The sequence below is a fragment of the Manduca sexta genome, chromosome 1 (genome assembly GCF_014839805.1).
Source record: "Manduca sexta isolate Smith_Timp_Sample1 chromosome 1, JHU_Msex_v1.0, whole genome shotgun sequence".
NCBI classification, from domain to species: Eukaryota; Metazoa; Arthropoda; class Insecta; order Lepidoptera; family Sphingidae; genus Manduca; species Manduca sexta.
Window position 1 is genome coordinate 3,453,436 of NC_051115.1, and position 18,748 is coordinate 3,472,183.

General features: G+C 36.2%; 1 protein-coding gene across 1 annotated transcript in view; it reads right to left on the reverse strand.

The window, feature by feature from the left end:
• Positions 1-17,840, reverse strand: part of LOC115449933 (translational regulator orb2) — an 87,588-nt gene extending 69,748 nt beyond the window's left edge. The window contains exon 1 of the mRNA XM_030177827.2: positions 17,625-17,840. Within this exon, the coding sequence (XP_030033687.1) occupies positions 17,625-17,840 (216 nt within the window). The remainder of the gene's footprint in view (positions 1-17,624) is intronic.
• Between the last annotated feature and the right edge of the window lie 908 nt (positions 17,841-18,748).

The window sequence follows — 18,748 nt, forward strand, 5'->3', positions numbered from 1 at the left end:
ACCAATTCGAATTCAATATTCATAGTTTAACGGTGAAGGAAAACATCGTGAGGAAACCTGCACATCTGGGAAGTTCTCTATAAGAATTTCGAAGGTGTGTGAAGTCTACCAATCCGCACTACAGCGTGGTGGACTAAGGCCTAATCCCTCTCAGTAGTAGAGGAGGCTCGTGCTCAGCAGTGGGCAAGTATATAATACAGGGCTGATATTATTATTTTATTATTCATAGTTAAGTCAGGACGTTGTCGGATCAGGGGCCTTATTCTCTATCCCGCACGTTATTTTGACAGTGCGTAACAAGCACGTAACACAACGCGTCATGTTTAGGACTATAGAAATTTGGCTTACAGAATACCATTCCACGCACATTTCTCGAAGATAACATGACACGGCCGCGTTACGCGTTTACACTATCATACAGAATAAGGGCCCAGCTAGTAATGTATATTCGTAGGTACACAGGAAGAATATCGCATCGACAATAAAACGATATCAGTATTGTAAATATAAAAAAAATGTGCCAGATTTGCTGATAACACTAACAACTACGATAAGGATACACGATTTACACAATATAATTAATCAATGCAATGTTTGTGGCCGTTCTGTTCTGATTTTTTTTTGTCATCTGTCACCATTGACGTAGACCTCAGACGCGAACGTCCATATAAACTATTTGTTCAAAATCTGAACTAAACTGGCAACCAAAACGTCACTGATATAACCTATTTATTCACTTGAACAACAAATAATTTTACTAATTCGACTAATATGTTTTATTCAAATCTAGGTTTACACTTAGACTCGAGTTTTTATATCATGAGCGCCATTCCGTACACAACCACAAGCTGTCAATATTGACCATACTGAAGTCAGTTTGAATGGATTGCAGTTCAATTCAGTTGAACACAGGGAATGTTCGGAACGGCATATCCAGTACGTTGTACATATATATCGATGATTATTGCTTTGAATGACGAGACGAGCTTGCCGTTCTCCTGATGGTAATACGAACCATGGACAGTAGAAACCAAATACTGAAAGATAGGAAGAAAAAGAGGTTTATTGTCACACCTGGTGCATGCAATACATAATACAAATGCAGCGTGGTAGGTCTCTATGAGAGAGTCCGCCTGGGTAGGTACCATCGCGATGTCTATTTCTCAGGATGGCGAGCGCAGTGGAATACCTAATACTTTGTAATTCAAGGTGTTGGATCTACTGTTTATGGATCGCATCGCTTATCAGGCGAACGGCAAGCTCGTCTCGTCATTCAACGCAATAAAATAACAAAAGTAATAATACAATAATGATCCACGGAAAATATTTAGTTCGGAAAGTGGCAATATGCAATTTTGTTTATGTTTTTAATACGTCTAGCCAGACTAGACATAATTTATTGATCGAATTTCATACTTGCAATCAACAAACAACGGATACGACGCAACGCTAAGATACTTCTAGAAAATGCGTTCGAAATTTGAACTTGACTCATGAATGCAGAAAAAAATAAAACAAGTAGGTACGTCTGTTGGCACAATCCGATAATTACGCGTTCGATTTACAAAATTTCTTCATTCATAATTGGAAAAAGTAAATGAGTTTTTAATTATAAATGAAATGTAGATAAGAAGGTAGTTACTTTTAATTGGTGTTCGAAATTCAAACTATAACGGCATGTTATTGTAGACAAATATGTTAACAACGTAATTCTACCATTTTCAAAGATGGCCAATTCATTTGACAGTAACAATAAATATATTTCGTCCTGTCAAAATTTTGCTATTGTGACATCTTTTATGACATATTTAGGGAAACAAATTCTCTCAGCAACTGCGCAATAACTTCCAGATGCGTTACATTGATAACATATCAATAATTTAAATGTAATGCTGGAAGTCCTGTTTTATTCTAGAAGTCGGGTAGCAGAGATCTCACGGCACGTTTGCGAAAGCCAACTTCTGGAAGTTATCTTGCCAATCAATATAACGCTATATGGCTTTTATTTAGTGACGTTTGTGTTTTGGCAATTCTCATAGCTTTTTTTTTTTTTTTTTTTTTTTTTTTTTTATTGATCACCAACCAGTGTGCACCAATACATGAATGAAATTTAAAAATATTGATAGGTTAACTTAATGCCATTGTAATTAAAGGTGAAGACTATTTTTCTTTTAATTTATCTTTTACCTAGTCTTACAGTTCATGAAGGTTGTAAAATATTGATTCCCAAAGTAGTCCAAGTGGACCCAGGAGTCCACGGGAGACTTGACGGGGGTCTACTAATACTAATAATACTAATTCGTAAGCGGGCGTCCACGAAAATGTTGGTTTAATAGTAAAGTACTAAAATGTTTGACTTCTAATGTAGGCAGATAATATTGATAGGGGTTGTATGGCATGGTGACCACAACATAACTGTCCAGGCGCCCAGTGGCTGGTAATTGTAATGCACATTATCTGCAAATCCAAAAAAATGTCCACAGAAACCAAAATTTTAAAAGGAGTCTATGATAATAACCGACCAAGTGCGAGTCAGACTCGCGCACCGAGGCTTCCGTACAAACCTGTAGGTAAGTAAACATTTACCCATCATAATCGAGTCATAAATGGTATTTTTATTGCAAAATGAAATCTATATTACAATATGGATAGCTGCAGCATAAATTAAAGACAAAGGTCTAAAAAATGAGGTATTCCAGCTTAGTACCTCCACGCATTCCTGAGAAAAAGGGTCTTGACAGACAGACGGACAACAAAGTGATCCTATGGTTCCGTTTTTTCCTTTTGAGGTATGGAATCCTAAAAAGTACCGCTGTCAGTCAAGGGTAAGAAAGACTAAGAAATGAAGGTTTTACATCAAGAGTAGTGAGGTCACTTTAATATCAAACCAGACATACTTTCGTGGACCCTCGCTTACAAATTGTGGACTCTCATTTTTTGGTCACGTCAGCGTAGACCCCCTTCAATTCTTCCGTGGACCCCTGGGTCCACTTGGACCAATGGGTATCAATGTTTTACAACCTTCATGAACTGTACTACGTAAAATTAAAACCTATGAGAATTGTCAAAACACAAACACGCTAAATAAAAGCTACAAAGCGTAATTTAAATTGGCAAGATAATAGGGGACCGGCCTATGCTTGATTTTGTACATTATTCTATATGTAATGGTTAATAATACGAAAAAGAAGCACTCCTGCGAAAACTGCATTAAAATTGGTTAAAAAATGAGCCAGTAATTTATATTTCAAATATTACTATGTGTCGAAGTGGACGCGAAGTGGGGATATCGCTTCATCTCTTTCTTTCACACGCGTCGTAATGCCCGATGACGTCACACGTGGGTATTGCGCCTCTTTTCTGTTTTTTGTTACTTACCCCTTCTACCGAAATTGAAAGAATTATAACTTGTTGATTTTTTACCGGATTCAAATAATTCTTACTGTGTTATAATTTATATAACGTAAATATTTGATAATAATAAAGAACAAAAATGAGTCCGGTCCCCTATTGCCAAAACACAAACATCGCTAAATAAAAGCTACAAAGCGTAATTTAGATTGGCCAGATAATTTGCGATAGTTGGCTTTCGCAAACGAACCGTGATCCACACCGGCAACCCGTCTTACCATAACCTTGTCAGTAAAAAAATATCAATCCTATTACTACAGCGTCTGTATATCAAAGAGAAGGCTCAAAGACTTCCCAAAATACAAACCGCTACGAACTGGCTCCAAAGACCGCAATGCCCACTTATACTTTGTGTTTCTGTAGTATGCTTGCCGCTAACTTTGATGAAAGTCAAAAAAGATTAATTTGGCATCATTCCTACTATCTACAACTTATACGTGATAATGAAATGAAATAAGTTATTTAATTGCAAAATGTTATATATTAGATTCTGTCAATATTAACTCTACCACCAATTCAAGCAGTTCTCACGAGAGAACAGACAAACTCTGCTGTTACTGTTTTCAAAATCAGTTTTAGGCATCGATATATGTACTACGTACTAGATTTGGCGTTCCCAACATTCACTGTGTTCAACTGAATTGAACTGCAATCCATTCAAACTGACTTTAGTGTGGTCAATATTTACAACTTGTGGTTGTGTACGGAGTGGCGCTCATGATATGAGAACTCGAGTCTAAGTGTAAACGTCCAGGTTGAATAAAAAATATTAGTCAAGCAAAACTATTTGTAGTTTAAGTGAATAAATAGGTTACAACAGTGACGTTTCGGTTACATTTTAGTTCATATTTTGAACAAATAGTTTATATGGACGTTCGTGTCTATAGAATATACGTTAATGCTTTTAAGGTTACGGTGATACAGAGCAACAAAAAGTTCTTCTTTAATAACCTATAACAAGGGGCACTGACAGAAATTGTTCGGCCTTAAAAAGAAGATAAAGTCCTAGAACTCGAGTACAGTGCAACTGGATGCAATAGTGAATCCAAACCATCCATGGATCCACCGGAAAACACATAAAAATTTCAACAAGATCTGTCGAACGGTTTAGGAATTCAGTGAATTGCGCATTAAAATGGCCAAAAGTTCATTTCAAACTAGTTTTGTTTTACTGATACCTTTTCACGGCAACTCTAAATATACATCAGTTAACAATACAAATAAAAAAAATTAAATAAGAAGAATAAACACCATTCGAAATTTGAATTTTAAAATATCCAAAAACAAAAATAATATTGTTTTAAATTCGCAAATAAAACTTCAACGCAATTCGGAATTTGAATTTTGAGATATTATATGCAAGCGTATATTTTTAAATGTAATTCGGCAACTCTTAACATTCTAAATATAAATGAATTAACAATTCAAATACAAAAATATATTTTTTTAAATAAGCAAAAAAACACTCGTGACGTTTTAAATATAAATCAATTGACAATCGAAATTCGTAAAAATATTAATCTAAATACAAAAATAAAAATTGTGTTCACTAACATAATATATTTATCCAAAAATAACAAGAAACACAGCTGTCTCCTAAATTCATATTGATCACAGCGATTTATCAAAAGGCCGAAAATAGTCGTTAAGTTTTCCTAAATTCTCTAATGTTCCGCTCAACATCCTGAATATTTCTTTCATTAGAACCTTCTAACAATAATTAATACAACAAAAAAGAACTAGCGAAATTGTGCCATCCGTTCACGCGTGATGCGATGACCAAGGGAAATAGAGATTCACTTATATACATAGATTTTCATTCAAATACTCCCCTTATCATCAGGTGAAGTAGGATCATTTTGTCGTGCACCTATACAAGCTAAACATCGCTGAGCAAAAATGCTACTTATTACATTGTTTCCAAATATACTGCAGCTATGCAAACAAATGCGTAGCCTTCAATCCAAAGACAACAGTATAGTTAGTTATAGACCGGGCATCAGGACCAAATTTTTGCTCCAAAATATTACCAATTGGTAATAAGTCGATGTCTTATTTGAGAAGATGTCTCAGCGTACTTAGATATTAATACGAATATAATATATTTACAGAAAATATGCTAAAATGCGCATTAAAAACGTGGAAAGACGATATGGAGAAAATTATGAAGTATTTTACATTGGTGTTTTGCTACTTCAAGGTAGACTGAACCATCGCATGAGTGCAATTTTTTTTATGACAATCTTCCCAATGCCCGATATCTTACAACTCTGCTTTAATTTCATAAAAGAACTACGATGGAATCTAAATTTGAATATTTAAGTCCGTTATAATTTAAAAATACCTATTTGATATAAGTTCAACTTAACTAAGCCTAAATAAAAGAATTTCAATCACAATTAAAAAATAAATTCCTCAAACAATTAACAAACCTACGAAGACTAATGTGACAAAAAAACTACCAAAACTACGTCATAACGAAACAGGCAACACAGAGAGTGGCCAATCAGGACGTCGCACTGCGCCGTCGAATGTAGGTCACGGCATTGCGGTGCGCCTACACCCCCGGGCCGCATACGCGTTTCTACCATTTTCAAAAAACGAATTTGGAACGGTGTTTTTATTTAAATAGAGATTCAAAATTAAAATGAATTTTATTTTATTTAAAAATGTACACTTGATTTGTATGTCAAAATTCGAATTTAGAATTGCGTTTAATTTTTATTTGCGTATTTAAAAAACATTATTTTTGTTTTTGGATTGTTAATTGATTTATATTTAGAACGTTATGAGTTACGGAACGACATTTAAAATACACGCTGGCAGTAATATATCTCAAAATTCAAATTTCGAATGGCATTTTTTTCCGTATTAAAAACATATATTTTTTGTTTTTGGTACGTTAACTAATTTATATTTACACCGTATGAGCCATAAAAAGTTCTAGTAAAACAAAACTAGCTTGAAAATAGATTTTAGCCCTTAAAAAATCATCTGCAACGAGCAAATAGGTCACCTGATTTAACTTATGTCGGCATACAGTCGTGGACTGCCGGCCTACAAAGAAAGGAAAAGGGAATTCCACTATGTATCTCCCGAATTTCACTGAACATACTAAGCACAACAGTGAGCTGTACACGATGGTTTTCTGTACTACGTTTCATTATGTATACAATTGAAATGAAATAATTCATTTGAACATGTAAAATCAACATTATTTAGATTCCGTCAATATTAACTCTACCAGTTCGTGCAGTTATCACCAGAGAACGGGCTAGAACTTGTGTTGCTCTTTTCAAAATCAGTTTAAGGTATATACAATTCATGTAACAAATAAAAAATACAATTAGTTTTTTTTTACTATTTTTAGAGCAGTTCATTTATATCCTCGCAAAATAGGTAATAAATATTATTTTAAATTTCTATTCGACTACACAAAGCTCTTAAGAATGAATATCCTACTAATATTATAAATGCGAAAGTTTGCGATTATGTATGTATGTTTATTCCTCTTTTAAGCAAAAACTACTGAACGGATTTGAATGAAACTTTACAGTAATATTGGTTATACATCAGACTAACATACACGCTACAATTTATAATGATTTTGTGTAATTTGGTCATAATATAACGATAAATATCAAGTAAGTCGGAAAAAAAGTGCTATCTTGGCGTACGCTGCCTAAACCGTTGGCGTTAGACAAAGATGATGTACCGTAGGATTGTTTGTCTTATATAGTTCTAAATAAAAGTCCGCGACAGCATATATCTACCTTTTATGTGGAAGCCACTATGACCAAAATAGTGAGCACACACACACACACAAAATCACTTTGCCCGACCCGGGATTGAACCCAGGACCTCAGAGCACTGTCAAACCGCGCATGCAGTACAACTACACCATCAAGGCAGTGAGCAGCGGGACTTTTATCCCGGAAAACTCCATCACGCGGGCGAAGCCGCGAGCAAAAGCTAGTACTTTATAATCCCCTATCCCTCTCCAATGCAAATGTGTTTCGTCGACTCCAATATTAAAATCTGACAAGGAAATGTGGTAAGTGAACCGTTGGAAGTCCTGCAGAGACAGACCTCGTGAAAGTACCAAGAACTTGCTAGATGCTTTCAACAATATCTTTAGGAGAGGCCTATCAGCAACTAAAGTGGAGTTTCCCTAAAAAGGTGAACACAAGACACCAGCGGCATATTATAATAATATCAGCCCTGTATTATATGCCCACTGCTGCACCTCCACTACTGAGAGGGATTAGGCATTGGTCCACCACGCTGTAGTACGGATTGGTAGACTTCACACACCCTCGAAATTCCTATAGAAAACTTCAAAGGATATGTGAGTTTCCTTACGATGTTTCCCTTCACCAAGGAAGCAATAATTTACAAACATACACTAAACTTTGGAAAAGTCAAAGGTACCTTTGAAAAAATGCAAAACAACAAGTCAAAACAACATTGCGAATTTCGCCTATATATGGGCTTTGTAAGACAACAACTTGAGTCCCGCATGGGAGATTTTTACCTAAGTTTTTATTGCTTTGAATGACGAGACGAGCTTGCCGTTCGCCTGATAAGCTATACGATCCATAAACAGTAGATCCAATACCTTGAATTACAAAGTATTTGGTATTCCACTGCGCTCGTCTGAGACATGAGATGTTAATGATGTCCAGTAGTTACACTGGCTACAATGTTCAAACCAGAACACTGACTACCAGTGGCGAAAGGTGGAATTTTCCAAAAGGTATAATATCGCGGCCCGTTTAACAGAAAAGAAAAATTAAGACAAATGTCAATAAATCTAAAAGGAGGAAGGAAGAAGCCGTGAGCAATCGGGTTGTGTGGACTTCGTCACTGGTGATTTAACACTGCTGCTTAATGAATTCTTATGTTTACGCGAATGTTAGACATTAAAATTAAACTAGTTTTCGAATTCTATCGCGGTTTTTTTATATTTTAGTTTTTTCCCGACGTTTAGAAGACTTTGCAGTCTTCATGGTCACGGGGGGGCTGAGGTGTTGTTCATCCGCAAAGTCAAAGTTACAATATCTACCTACATTTTACAATTATACAACTTTTTAAAATTGTAGCTGTTGGTGGTCCGAACTGCTGCTTAGCGGTAGAAATAGACTTTGCGGTGGTACCCAGGCGGACTCCACATGAGACACCTACCATTTCGCCTACGTGATAAATAAAGATTTTGTTCACAATTCGACGTCATGGCCTCCTTGTGCACAAACTCTACATGCCCAACTTTTGAATATGTGCGCGTCTGCTTTAGATAATTAAGTATATAATGATAGAGAAAATAAGCCTCGAGCTGTGATCAAACCCAGCAAAAGTCACAGAATCATATTAAATATACATATTTTTAAGTATAGGAATCTAAAAAAAAACTATAAAGACCGAGAATTTTGAAAAATGTCCTAACTATTTTAATGTATTGGAATCCAGTTAAAGGTCGCCGAGTAATTTTTGGATAGCGACTGTACACAAGATGTTTAAAGCCGTCATAGTGGCTCACGGACGTGTCGAGTTCCAGGATCCTGTGTATATCCAACAGGCCGACATAATTGTATCGACTTCCAAGGGTAATCATCTGTCATTAGTTGACTATTGGACACCACTCCACTTACCATCAGGTGCAGTGGTGTATGTAGTGGTCACTATGCCATGGCAGTCTAAAAAATTTATTTTAAGAAGCATCACGTGTACTCTTCTAGCCTATAGTTTGCGACGAAACTAAAAAATACATCGCACTCTTAATAAAATAATGAACTATTTCAAAATTTATAATTTTTGGCAGTCGTAAAACAAATTTTTGTTTGCTACCTTTTGAAGTTGCTATAAAATTGAGCTTATTAAAGATAGGTAAAAAATGCAACCTGTAGCATAAAAAAGGGAAAAAACTAAAAGGTCGCAAACAGAAATTGGTTGTTTGACGATTCCCACAAATTACCAATTTTGGAATGTGTCATTATGTTATTAAGAGTGCGACATATTTTAGCATTTAAAAGCGGTCCACCTTAACTCCAACTATGATTATCTTACCGCCTTTAAGAGTAGCGCAGATTTACCCAAACTAAGACGCTAGTTTCGCCGTCCTGAATGCAAAATATTACAGCCATTTTTCCAAAGAATGCATCTATAAGCAATACATCCATTGTTCTGTTTCCTTTACCGGACGTGTTACATCAAGACGTGGGAATTTCATTTGTTAAACAGTTAAAATTCTTACGATTTAAGACTATGTAGTTATAACCGCGAACCGGGAAACAACTTCGAAAAGCTGCTCTCGGAAATTTGAATGGATGACCACGAATACGAAGGTCAAATGGATAGAGTCCTGGATTTGTAAATAGGCAGTATATGCCGCAGCCTATGGGCAGCAGCCTCTTAGAGGCGGCAGATTTCAGAGGACGCTCACTCGATTTAATTAATCATTCGTTTATTTAACTTTAGTGTCTTCCATAATACCAACAAATGAAAAATTGTTAAGTATTTTAGAAACATACATAAACCTACCTACATGGAGCGGCGGAAATAAGGTGGCCTACACTTTAATATAAAGCCGGCATAGGGATAGAGAATTCCAATGCGTTAAAGCGAGACAATGTAGCACATTCCCCTAAGCAATTCTTGTGCGCTTGGTCTCCACGCCAAATGCACGCATGCACGGGGACACATTTGCCGCGACTCTAGGCACGGTTCAGTGTGTATACCTCATGGTTGCTAAATACACATTGAAGCCTATAAAAGTTCGCGAACATTTCCTCTCCCTCTCCCTTCCAACTATCCTGAGATGGCTCCTTCTTCCTCTTCTCTTCCTTCACCCTATCCCCTCCCTTCTTCCTCCTAGGCCTTGAGATCGGATCGCCGTGGGTTGCCAGCGTACCGTCCTCTGGCACCCACGGCAGAATCCCAAAAAAAAAAATATAGCACATTAGGGAGAAGACCAAAGCCGATGAGGATATCACAATGATCATTGAGAGTCATGATTTTTAATGAGGGAACGACTGGAGGCAGAGCACTATAACACTGAGTGGTTCGCGATCGCAACCATAACAATATTTAAAAGAATAGCAAAAGCTTACTAAGAAAAAGAAAATTATGTAATATTTTTCTACCGATGTTTCGAAAACTGCAGCCTTCATGATCACGGGGACTGAGGTGTTAGTCGTCCGAAAAGTGAAAATAACAATATCTACATTTAACAATAATACAAAATTATAATAAAAAAAACCGCGATGAAATCCGAAAAAATAGTTTTATATCAATGTCTAAGAATTGCGTAAACATAAGAGATCATTAAAATAAAAATTAAAAGTAAAAAACATTTTTAAAACAAGGTTTTATTTAAATGTTCTAAAAAGAAAAATAATAATCTTTTTATTGAATTATTCTATGTAGAGATAAAATGGACTAAAGTCTAATCCCTCTCAGTAGTAGAGGAGGCCTGTGCAGCAGTGAGACAGTATATAATACAGGGCTGATATTATTATTATCTTTATCTATCTATATATATAAAAATGAATCCCTATTTCCCTTGGTCACACCATCACGCGTGAACGGATGGACCGATTTCACTATTTTTTTTGTTGTGTTTGTTATTGTCAGGAGAAGGTTCTTATGAAAGAAAAAATTTCAAAAAATTGCGCGAAAAACTAGAAAATTTAAGAAAACTTAATAACAATATTAATTTTACATAATTCTCAGTTGTTTGAAGTAATTGTCAGCTATTGATAGAGTGCGTACTTTAAATGCATACTTAGACAGAACAACTTCTATCGGGTCAGCTAGTTAGCTGATATTCCTCGCACTGGCTTTTTATAGCATAAAAACTATTAACTAATATCAATTACTATATTATGACTCCCTTATTTGTAATCATAAGTTTTATAATTGGAAATAACCAAAGGAAATGTGTAATGGAAATAAACAAATTAATTTTAGTTTAAATTATATTACTAGCTTTTGCTCGTAAAGGAGTTTTCCGGAATATTTTTTTCCGACTTACTTGATATATATCGTTATATTGTGACCAAATTACGCAAAATCATTATAAATTGTAGCCTATGTGTTGTTCTGTTGTATAACCAATATTACTGTATAATAATAATAATAATATCAGCCCTGTATTATACTTAGTCTGGCCATAAATACTGTTACACTTAATTATAAAAAAATATTACATTTGAATTTCGAATCTGTCATTTTTATACGATTGTTCATTGTGTTTTCTCATTTTGGCGCCAATACATTGTAAAATATTTTGCGATATTAAAATGGTGTGGGGTGATAAAGAGAACCGAATCGCTGTGATAGCATTACACAAAGTAGGTATGGAGCCAAATGCAATTTTTAAAACTCTCCATACACTTGGTATTAGTAAAATGTTTGTGTACCGGGCTATTAATAGGTACAATGAGACCTCCTCTGTTTGTGACAGAAAAGATCTGGCCGTCCACGTAGTGTTCGTACGAAAAAGGTGGTCAAAGCAGTAAGGGAAAGAATTCGAAGAAATCCTGTCCGAAAGCAAAAGATTTTATCTCGGGAAATGAAGATAGCACCTAGAACCATGTCGCGTATTTTAAAAGATGACTTAGGACTTGCAGCCTATAAGAGACGCACTGGCCATTTCTTAACTGATAATTTAAAGAAGAATAGGGTGGTAAAATCGAAACAACTACTGAAGCGGTACGCAAAGGGAGGTCACAGAAAAATTTTGTTTACGGATGAGAAAATTTTTACAATTGAGCAACATTTTAACAAACAAAATGACCGTATTTATGCTCAAAGCTCTAAGGAAGCTTCCCAATTAGTCGACAGAGTGCAACGTGGACATTATCCGACTTCAGTGATGGTTTGGTGGGGTGTTAGCTATGAAGGAGTGACTGAGCCATATTTTTGTGAAAAAGGTATCAAAACATCGGCACAAGTGTATCAAGATACCATTCTTGAGAAGGTAGTTAAGCCCCTTAACATCACCATGTTCAATAACCAAGTATGGTCCTTCCAGCAAGACTCGGCGCCGGGTCATAAAGCTCGGTCCACGCAGTCTTGGTTGGAATCGAACGTTTCGGACTTCATCAGAGCTGAAGACTGGCCGTCGTCTAGTCCCGATCTTAATCCGCTGGATTATGATTTGTGGTCAGTTTTAGAGAGTACAGCTTGCTCTAAACGCCATGATAATTTGAGTCCCTAAAACAATCTATACGATTGGCAGTGAAGAATTTTCCCATGGAAAGAGTGCGTGCTTCTATTGATAACTGGCCTCATCGTTTAAAGGACTGTATTGCAGCCAATGGAGACCACTTCGAATAAGCTTTTTATATTTTTAATTGTTTTATATTTATGTATTAAACTGACACACTGTAAAAGTAATAAATGTTATTTGCAGTTAACAATTTTCTTTTTTCTTTATTACAATATTTATGGCAAGACTAGGTATACTTGCCCACTGCTGAGCACGGGCCTCCTCTACTACTGAGAGGAATTAGGCCTTAGTCCACCACGCTGTAGTGCGGATTGGTAGACTTCACACCCTCGAAATTCCTATAGAGAACTTCTCAGGTATGCAGATTTCCTCACGATGTTTTCCTTCACCGTTAAAGCAAGCGATAATTCACAAAGAATACACACATATTTTTTTAGAAAAATCAGAGGTGTGTGCCCTTGGGATTTGAACCTGCGGACATTCGTCTCGGCAGTCCGTTCCACAACCAACTAGGCTATCGCCGCTGTACTACACTGTACTGTATAGTTTCATTTAAATCCATTCAGTAGTTTATTCGTGAAAGAGGAACAAACATACATCCATCCTGACAAACTTTCGCATTTATAATATTAGTAGTATAGCCTTTTTGGTCTATATTTAATTTCCAACTCAGTATTACTCGTCATTTTTGGCACGATTTTTTCATAATTGCTGATAGATACCTACACAAGTAAAATTCGCCATAGTGGCCTATTTAACTTAGTATCTTATTAGTCATTGAAATGAAACTATTTTTAGGATGTTATCGCATTTTATTATAATTACCCCCTGTGACTATGAAAACTGCATTGTCTTCAAAATTATAATACAAAACTTTTTAACAAAAAATTATAATACTTCTAAAACCACTAAAAAACAAAAAATATTTAACATTACCAAATTTGGAGTCGGTGACTAATAAATTATTTTTTAAGTCGATTAAAAACTGCGATTAAATCCGAAAAATCATTCCAATGTCTAACATTCGCGTAAACATAAGAAATCATTATTTTATTAGTCTAAGCCTCAACAACTAATAACATACCCCTTATTAATAAACGTTTTTTATCGAAGAACGGAGCATTGCTGTGATAACAAGTCTGTTTCTCAGCTTTGTTTATCTGACAGCCAATTAGATTCAAGTTGTATCTCAATACTAGCCAATCACAACGGTCCTATATCTACGCACTACGAAGGTTGCCATGCCGTCAGCACTGAAAAACAGACTTATCATAGCGATGCTCTGTCCTTAGATAAAAAATGTTTATGAATAAGGGGGATAGAGTATACACATAACTCTGTACAATGTTTTTTTTAGGGGTAAACGAGCATACGCGTCGTGGCTACGCGATATGGGAGTAGACTGAAATAAAAACGGTCGAAGAACTGTTCCGTTAAGCATGAACAAGGTCTAAGGAACTGAGCCATCCTTCAGTAATAAGGCACCTGTAGAAGAGCATACGGTCCACCTGATGGTAAGTGATTTATTTATTTATTTATTTATCATGGCCGTATATGAACATTTGGGATACCAAGCGACATGGCGATAAGTGTCCAGGCGTATTTATTGCCAGTAATTCTTCGCAATTTGGGCTGGAAGACAAAACAGATGAGCTTTACGAAGGTGATTTAAAAGGAACTAGTTGACCCGGTAGACGTTGTCCCGTCTTAACTATGTATGCACGCGCGCATTCTGTCGATCGCTGACAGTTATTTCAAACCACTGACAGTTATGTAAAATTAATATTTTCGTTAAGTTTTCTAATTTTTGCGCAATTTTTTGATTTTTTTCTTTCATAAGAACCTTCTCCTGACAATACAAACACAACAAAAAAAATAGTGAAATCGGTCCAGCCGTTCACGCGTGATGGCGTGACCAAGGGAAATAGGGATTCATTTTTATATATATAGATAGGGATTTCGATAGATTTTGCTCTTTTTATACGTGCAAAGTGACCCCACTTCTGATGGTAAGTGGAGTCCAATAGAATATCGACTGCAGTACCAGATTTATATTTTTATGAGTGTAGGCCACTTTATTTCCGCCTTCTCATGTAGGTCGGTTTATGTATGCAGGTTACTAAAATACTTAATCATTTTCCATTTATTTGTATTATAGAAGGCACTAAAGTTAAATAAACGAATGATTAATTAAATCGAGTGAGCGTCCTCTGAAATCTGCCTAAGAGGCTGCCGCCCATAGGCCGCGGCCTGTACGGCCTATTTACAAATCCAGAACTGGTCGACTGTTGACAGATGATTACCTCTCAGTTGACACAATTATGCCTGTTGGAAACGAATATTTTTTACTGATAGGTCTCTCATATGTGAGAGTCCGTGTGGGTTGGTACCATCGCAATGTCTATTTCTGTCAAGCAGTGTCTAGTCACTGTTGTAGGTTTAAACATTGTAGCCAGTGTAACTACTGGACATATTAACATCTCATGTCTCAGACGAGCGCAGTGGAATACCAAACAATATTTCGTAATTCAAGGTGTTGGATGGTGTTTCTACTTTATTGATGGTGTTATTAGCTTATGTAGAACATAAGGTTAAATACGATGAAATGAAATTTTCATGAAACTTCTGAAACGGGCCCTAAGTAACAGTATTTCAAACCGACTTTAAAAAAAGGCTAGGTTCTCAATTCAACTGTTTTTTTTTATTTTCTTTGAGCAGCGCTTATTCTTTTCTTATTGTATTAATGGATGGTAGAAACACTTTAAATTAGGACTTTTCAGACTTTGCAATATAAATAAGTCTCTGAACGTATGTGATACTAATTGGATTTTATAATATCAGCCCTGTATTATATACTGTCCCACTACTGCACGGGTCTCTACTACAGAGAGATTAGGTCTTAGTCCACCACGTGGTAGTACGGGCAGACTTCTTATACCCAAAATTCCTATGCCTACTCACTTTTAATGATATCAAAATATTTTTTTAATAAAGCCCTAGCCTCTTCCGATAGGAACAGGATAGGAACTGACAAAAAACTATTTGCACTGCCCACATTGAAGGTCATAGTATGAGATCGAATCTGCATTCCGACAAAACATGATATACGTTGTCTAATAATATAATATAACTATATCAGCCCTGTATTATATACTATCCCACTGCTGCACGGGTCTCTACTACTGAGGGATTAGGCCTTAGTCCACCACGCTGTAGTGCGGGTAGACTTCACATATCCAAAATTCGTATAGAGAACTTCTCAGGTATGCAGGTTTCATCACGATGTTTTTCTTCACCGTTAAAGCAAGCGATAATTCACAAACACACATAACTTTACATAGCCTTAGCAGTCCGTTCCATAACTACACTTAATTTGCCCAAAAATCATCTCTATTCTAATAATTTAAAACAATAGCTCTGTTCATCTGTTTCTAACTCTTACAAGAACTGATTTCGGCGTTTGGTATATGGTTTGAGACCCTGGGAAAGACATAGCCTACTTTGATGCCAGAAAAACTATATCACGCATGCAAAGTCAAGAACATAAACTGTTACTATCGTATCGAAAGAATTAAAGTTTTTTAGCTGAATTAAAAAAAAAATAATTAATTAGTCACCGACTCCAAATTTGGTAAGCAGTATATAGGTTAAATTATTTTTTGTTTTATAGGGTTAATTTTTTTTTTATTTGGATTTTACCACGAAGGCTGCAAAGTCTTAAAAAGTAAATTAAAATATAAAAACCGCTATATAAATAGTTTAATTTTAATATTTAACATTCGCGTATCGAAAGTAACTCTATTTAGGTATCAGTTTTACTTCTAACACGCTATCAATTTTGATGAAATTTGGCATGAAGAAAACTTATGCAAGAAGGTCACAGGCAATATATTTTATTTGTCATAAACCGAATGCCTGCAAGGCAAAGGTAACGTTTATTGGGGATATGTTCTGTACTACTGTTTGCATTCTGAATTCTTTCAGTGGCGAATGCAACTCGATTCTTGCCGTCTTCCCTTTCCAAATATAAAAGAGTTTATTATGATTAGAACTACCGCATTAATGCCTAGTATTTAATTTTGTGTTGGATTACTTTTTAGAAAATTTCACCCGTCGCAACTGGAATGCTACTATTTCTCCCTTTACGGACTATTACAGGCGAAATTACTATAAAAACTATAGTAAATTGATCGTATTTTTATAATTATTGTTTTTGGAATGTTTTAAATTAAAGCAAATGTTGCAAACAAATGTGCTATTTTACTTTGGTTTAATTTTTTCTCCCGACTTCGACTCATGGTCACAGATTAAGGTGTTGGTCGTAAATTTAATACGAAAGGATAGTGGTGTGGCACCTATAATTGTTTTATCTGTACCATTGTGAGGGGGCGGGTCCGGTATATGAAACGTCCGGCGCGTATGGACCACATGATTTTTGGTAGAAAAACATATTTTCATTTGGCATAGACAACTCGAATATTTGGGTCATTGAATTTCGAATCTGATTTACGTTCTAATAACTTTTAGGATATTTTTTGAATTTAGAATAAATAACTATAAATATTACGTGTAACTGAAATTGATGTCTTTCAAGCCAATTACAATAAAAATCGAATAAGTTTATGATATATTTTTTGAATTTAGAATAATAACCAATAATATTTTACTTTTCTAACTGAAATTGATGTCACCAGCCAATTACAATAAATCCTTTGCTATTGGCATATACATTGAGACGATGTGTAATGCACCCATATGGGTAAGAAAGTTTCCTAATCAGATTTCATAGCTATATAGGACAATTTCATGACCTTTTTAATTTGACATATTTATTACAACGCCATCTCTAGGTCAAAGGGGACAGACGTAATGTCAAACGTAAAAATGTTTTCACGAAAACACACCCTAGTAACCATTGCAAACACGACTTACACAAAACACTATAGCCGTTTACGTAAGTACGCATTTCTCGTGACTACAATACCTGGTAAGTGTCGTCAGGTTTCCCTGGGTACGATGCACTACGACGGTAGTCCGGGGGCCGCGGCGGCGCAGGAGCCCTGCGCCAGGGGGCGAAGGCCGACGGCTGCGGGGGCTGTGGCGCGGGCCATCTGTACTGCGGGGCGCGGCGGAACGGTGCACGGTACTGCCTCTCGTCGTCCGCGACGCTAGGTGCGCCTGGGTACTGTAATTCGCCCATCAGCTGTACGTCCTACTCCGACGACGGAGCGACGTGGACTGAGATAACACATATCGGGTCGATCGTGCATGCGCGCGCATGCTATTCGAAATTCGAATTGGAAAAAAATATTCAGCCAGTGTCATAGGCTCGTTATGTTCTAATTTTGAATTTTGTTAGTGGCTTTGTCATAAGGGGTTGGACAAGGTTGCGAAATCGTGGAGAACATACATATAATGCCATGACGATGTATGTATAATGTATATTATAGTGTAAAATATTGCGATGCGCCATTTTTCTCGCTGCGGATGATAGCGCAACACGGGTTTGTATGGCGCAATGGCCGCCCGACGCACCGGCGCAAAAACAAGCGATATACCAAATTTTAAGTGTGGCAGTGTGTCAAATATACATGGGTATATGTACATAGCCATGTAATCGTTAGCCAGCTGACTCGGGGTCGCCTGCTTGTAAACAAAACGCCCTTCTGCTAATAGTACGCCGGGTCGCCGGTAGATGGCGCTATTTTCAATTCCGTTACTGCAGTACTTTGTTATTCATATTGTAAATTAATTATAATATATTTTTTCCTCGCAACAACGAATTTAGGGGTTCATTAATTAATATTTAGTTTTTTGCCTGAATTTTTATTGTCGGAGCTTAAGCGACATCTTGTGGTGAAATTTTGCGTTCATGGACACCAAAAATTATTCAAGTAACATTAAATTACTTTGATATTTGGGACATTGTGAAAATTTAAGCCTTGGAAAGTAGCTTAATTAATAAAAGCCTCCCTCGTTCTTTTGAAGGTAAAATAGAAGGCGACCTAAGTACTTTTTAATGATCCGCCAATGACTAAGTAGTTTTCATTGCAGACCTACATTTTTATATGCATTGCAGTCATTTTCAGCCTACGTAAGCTCACGGTT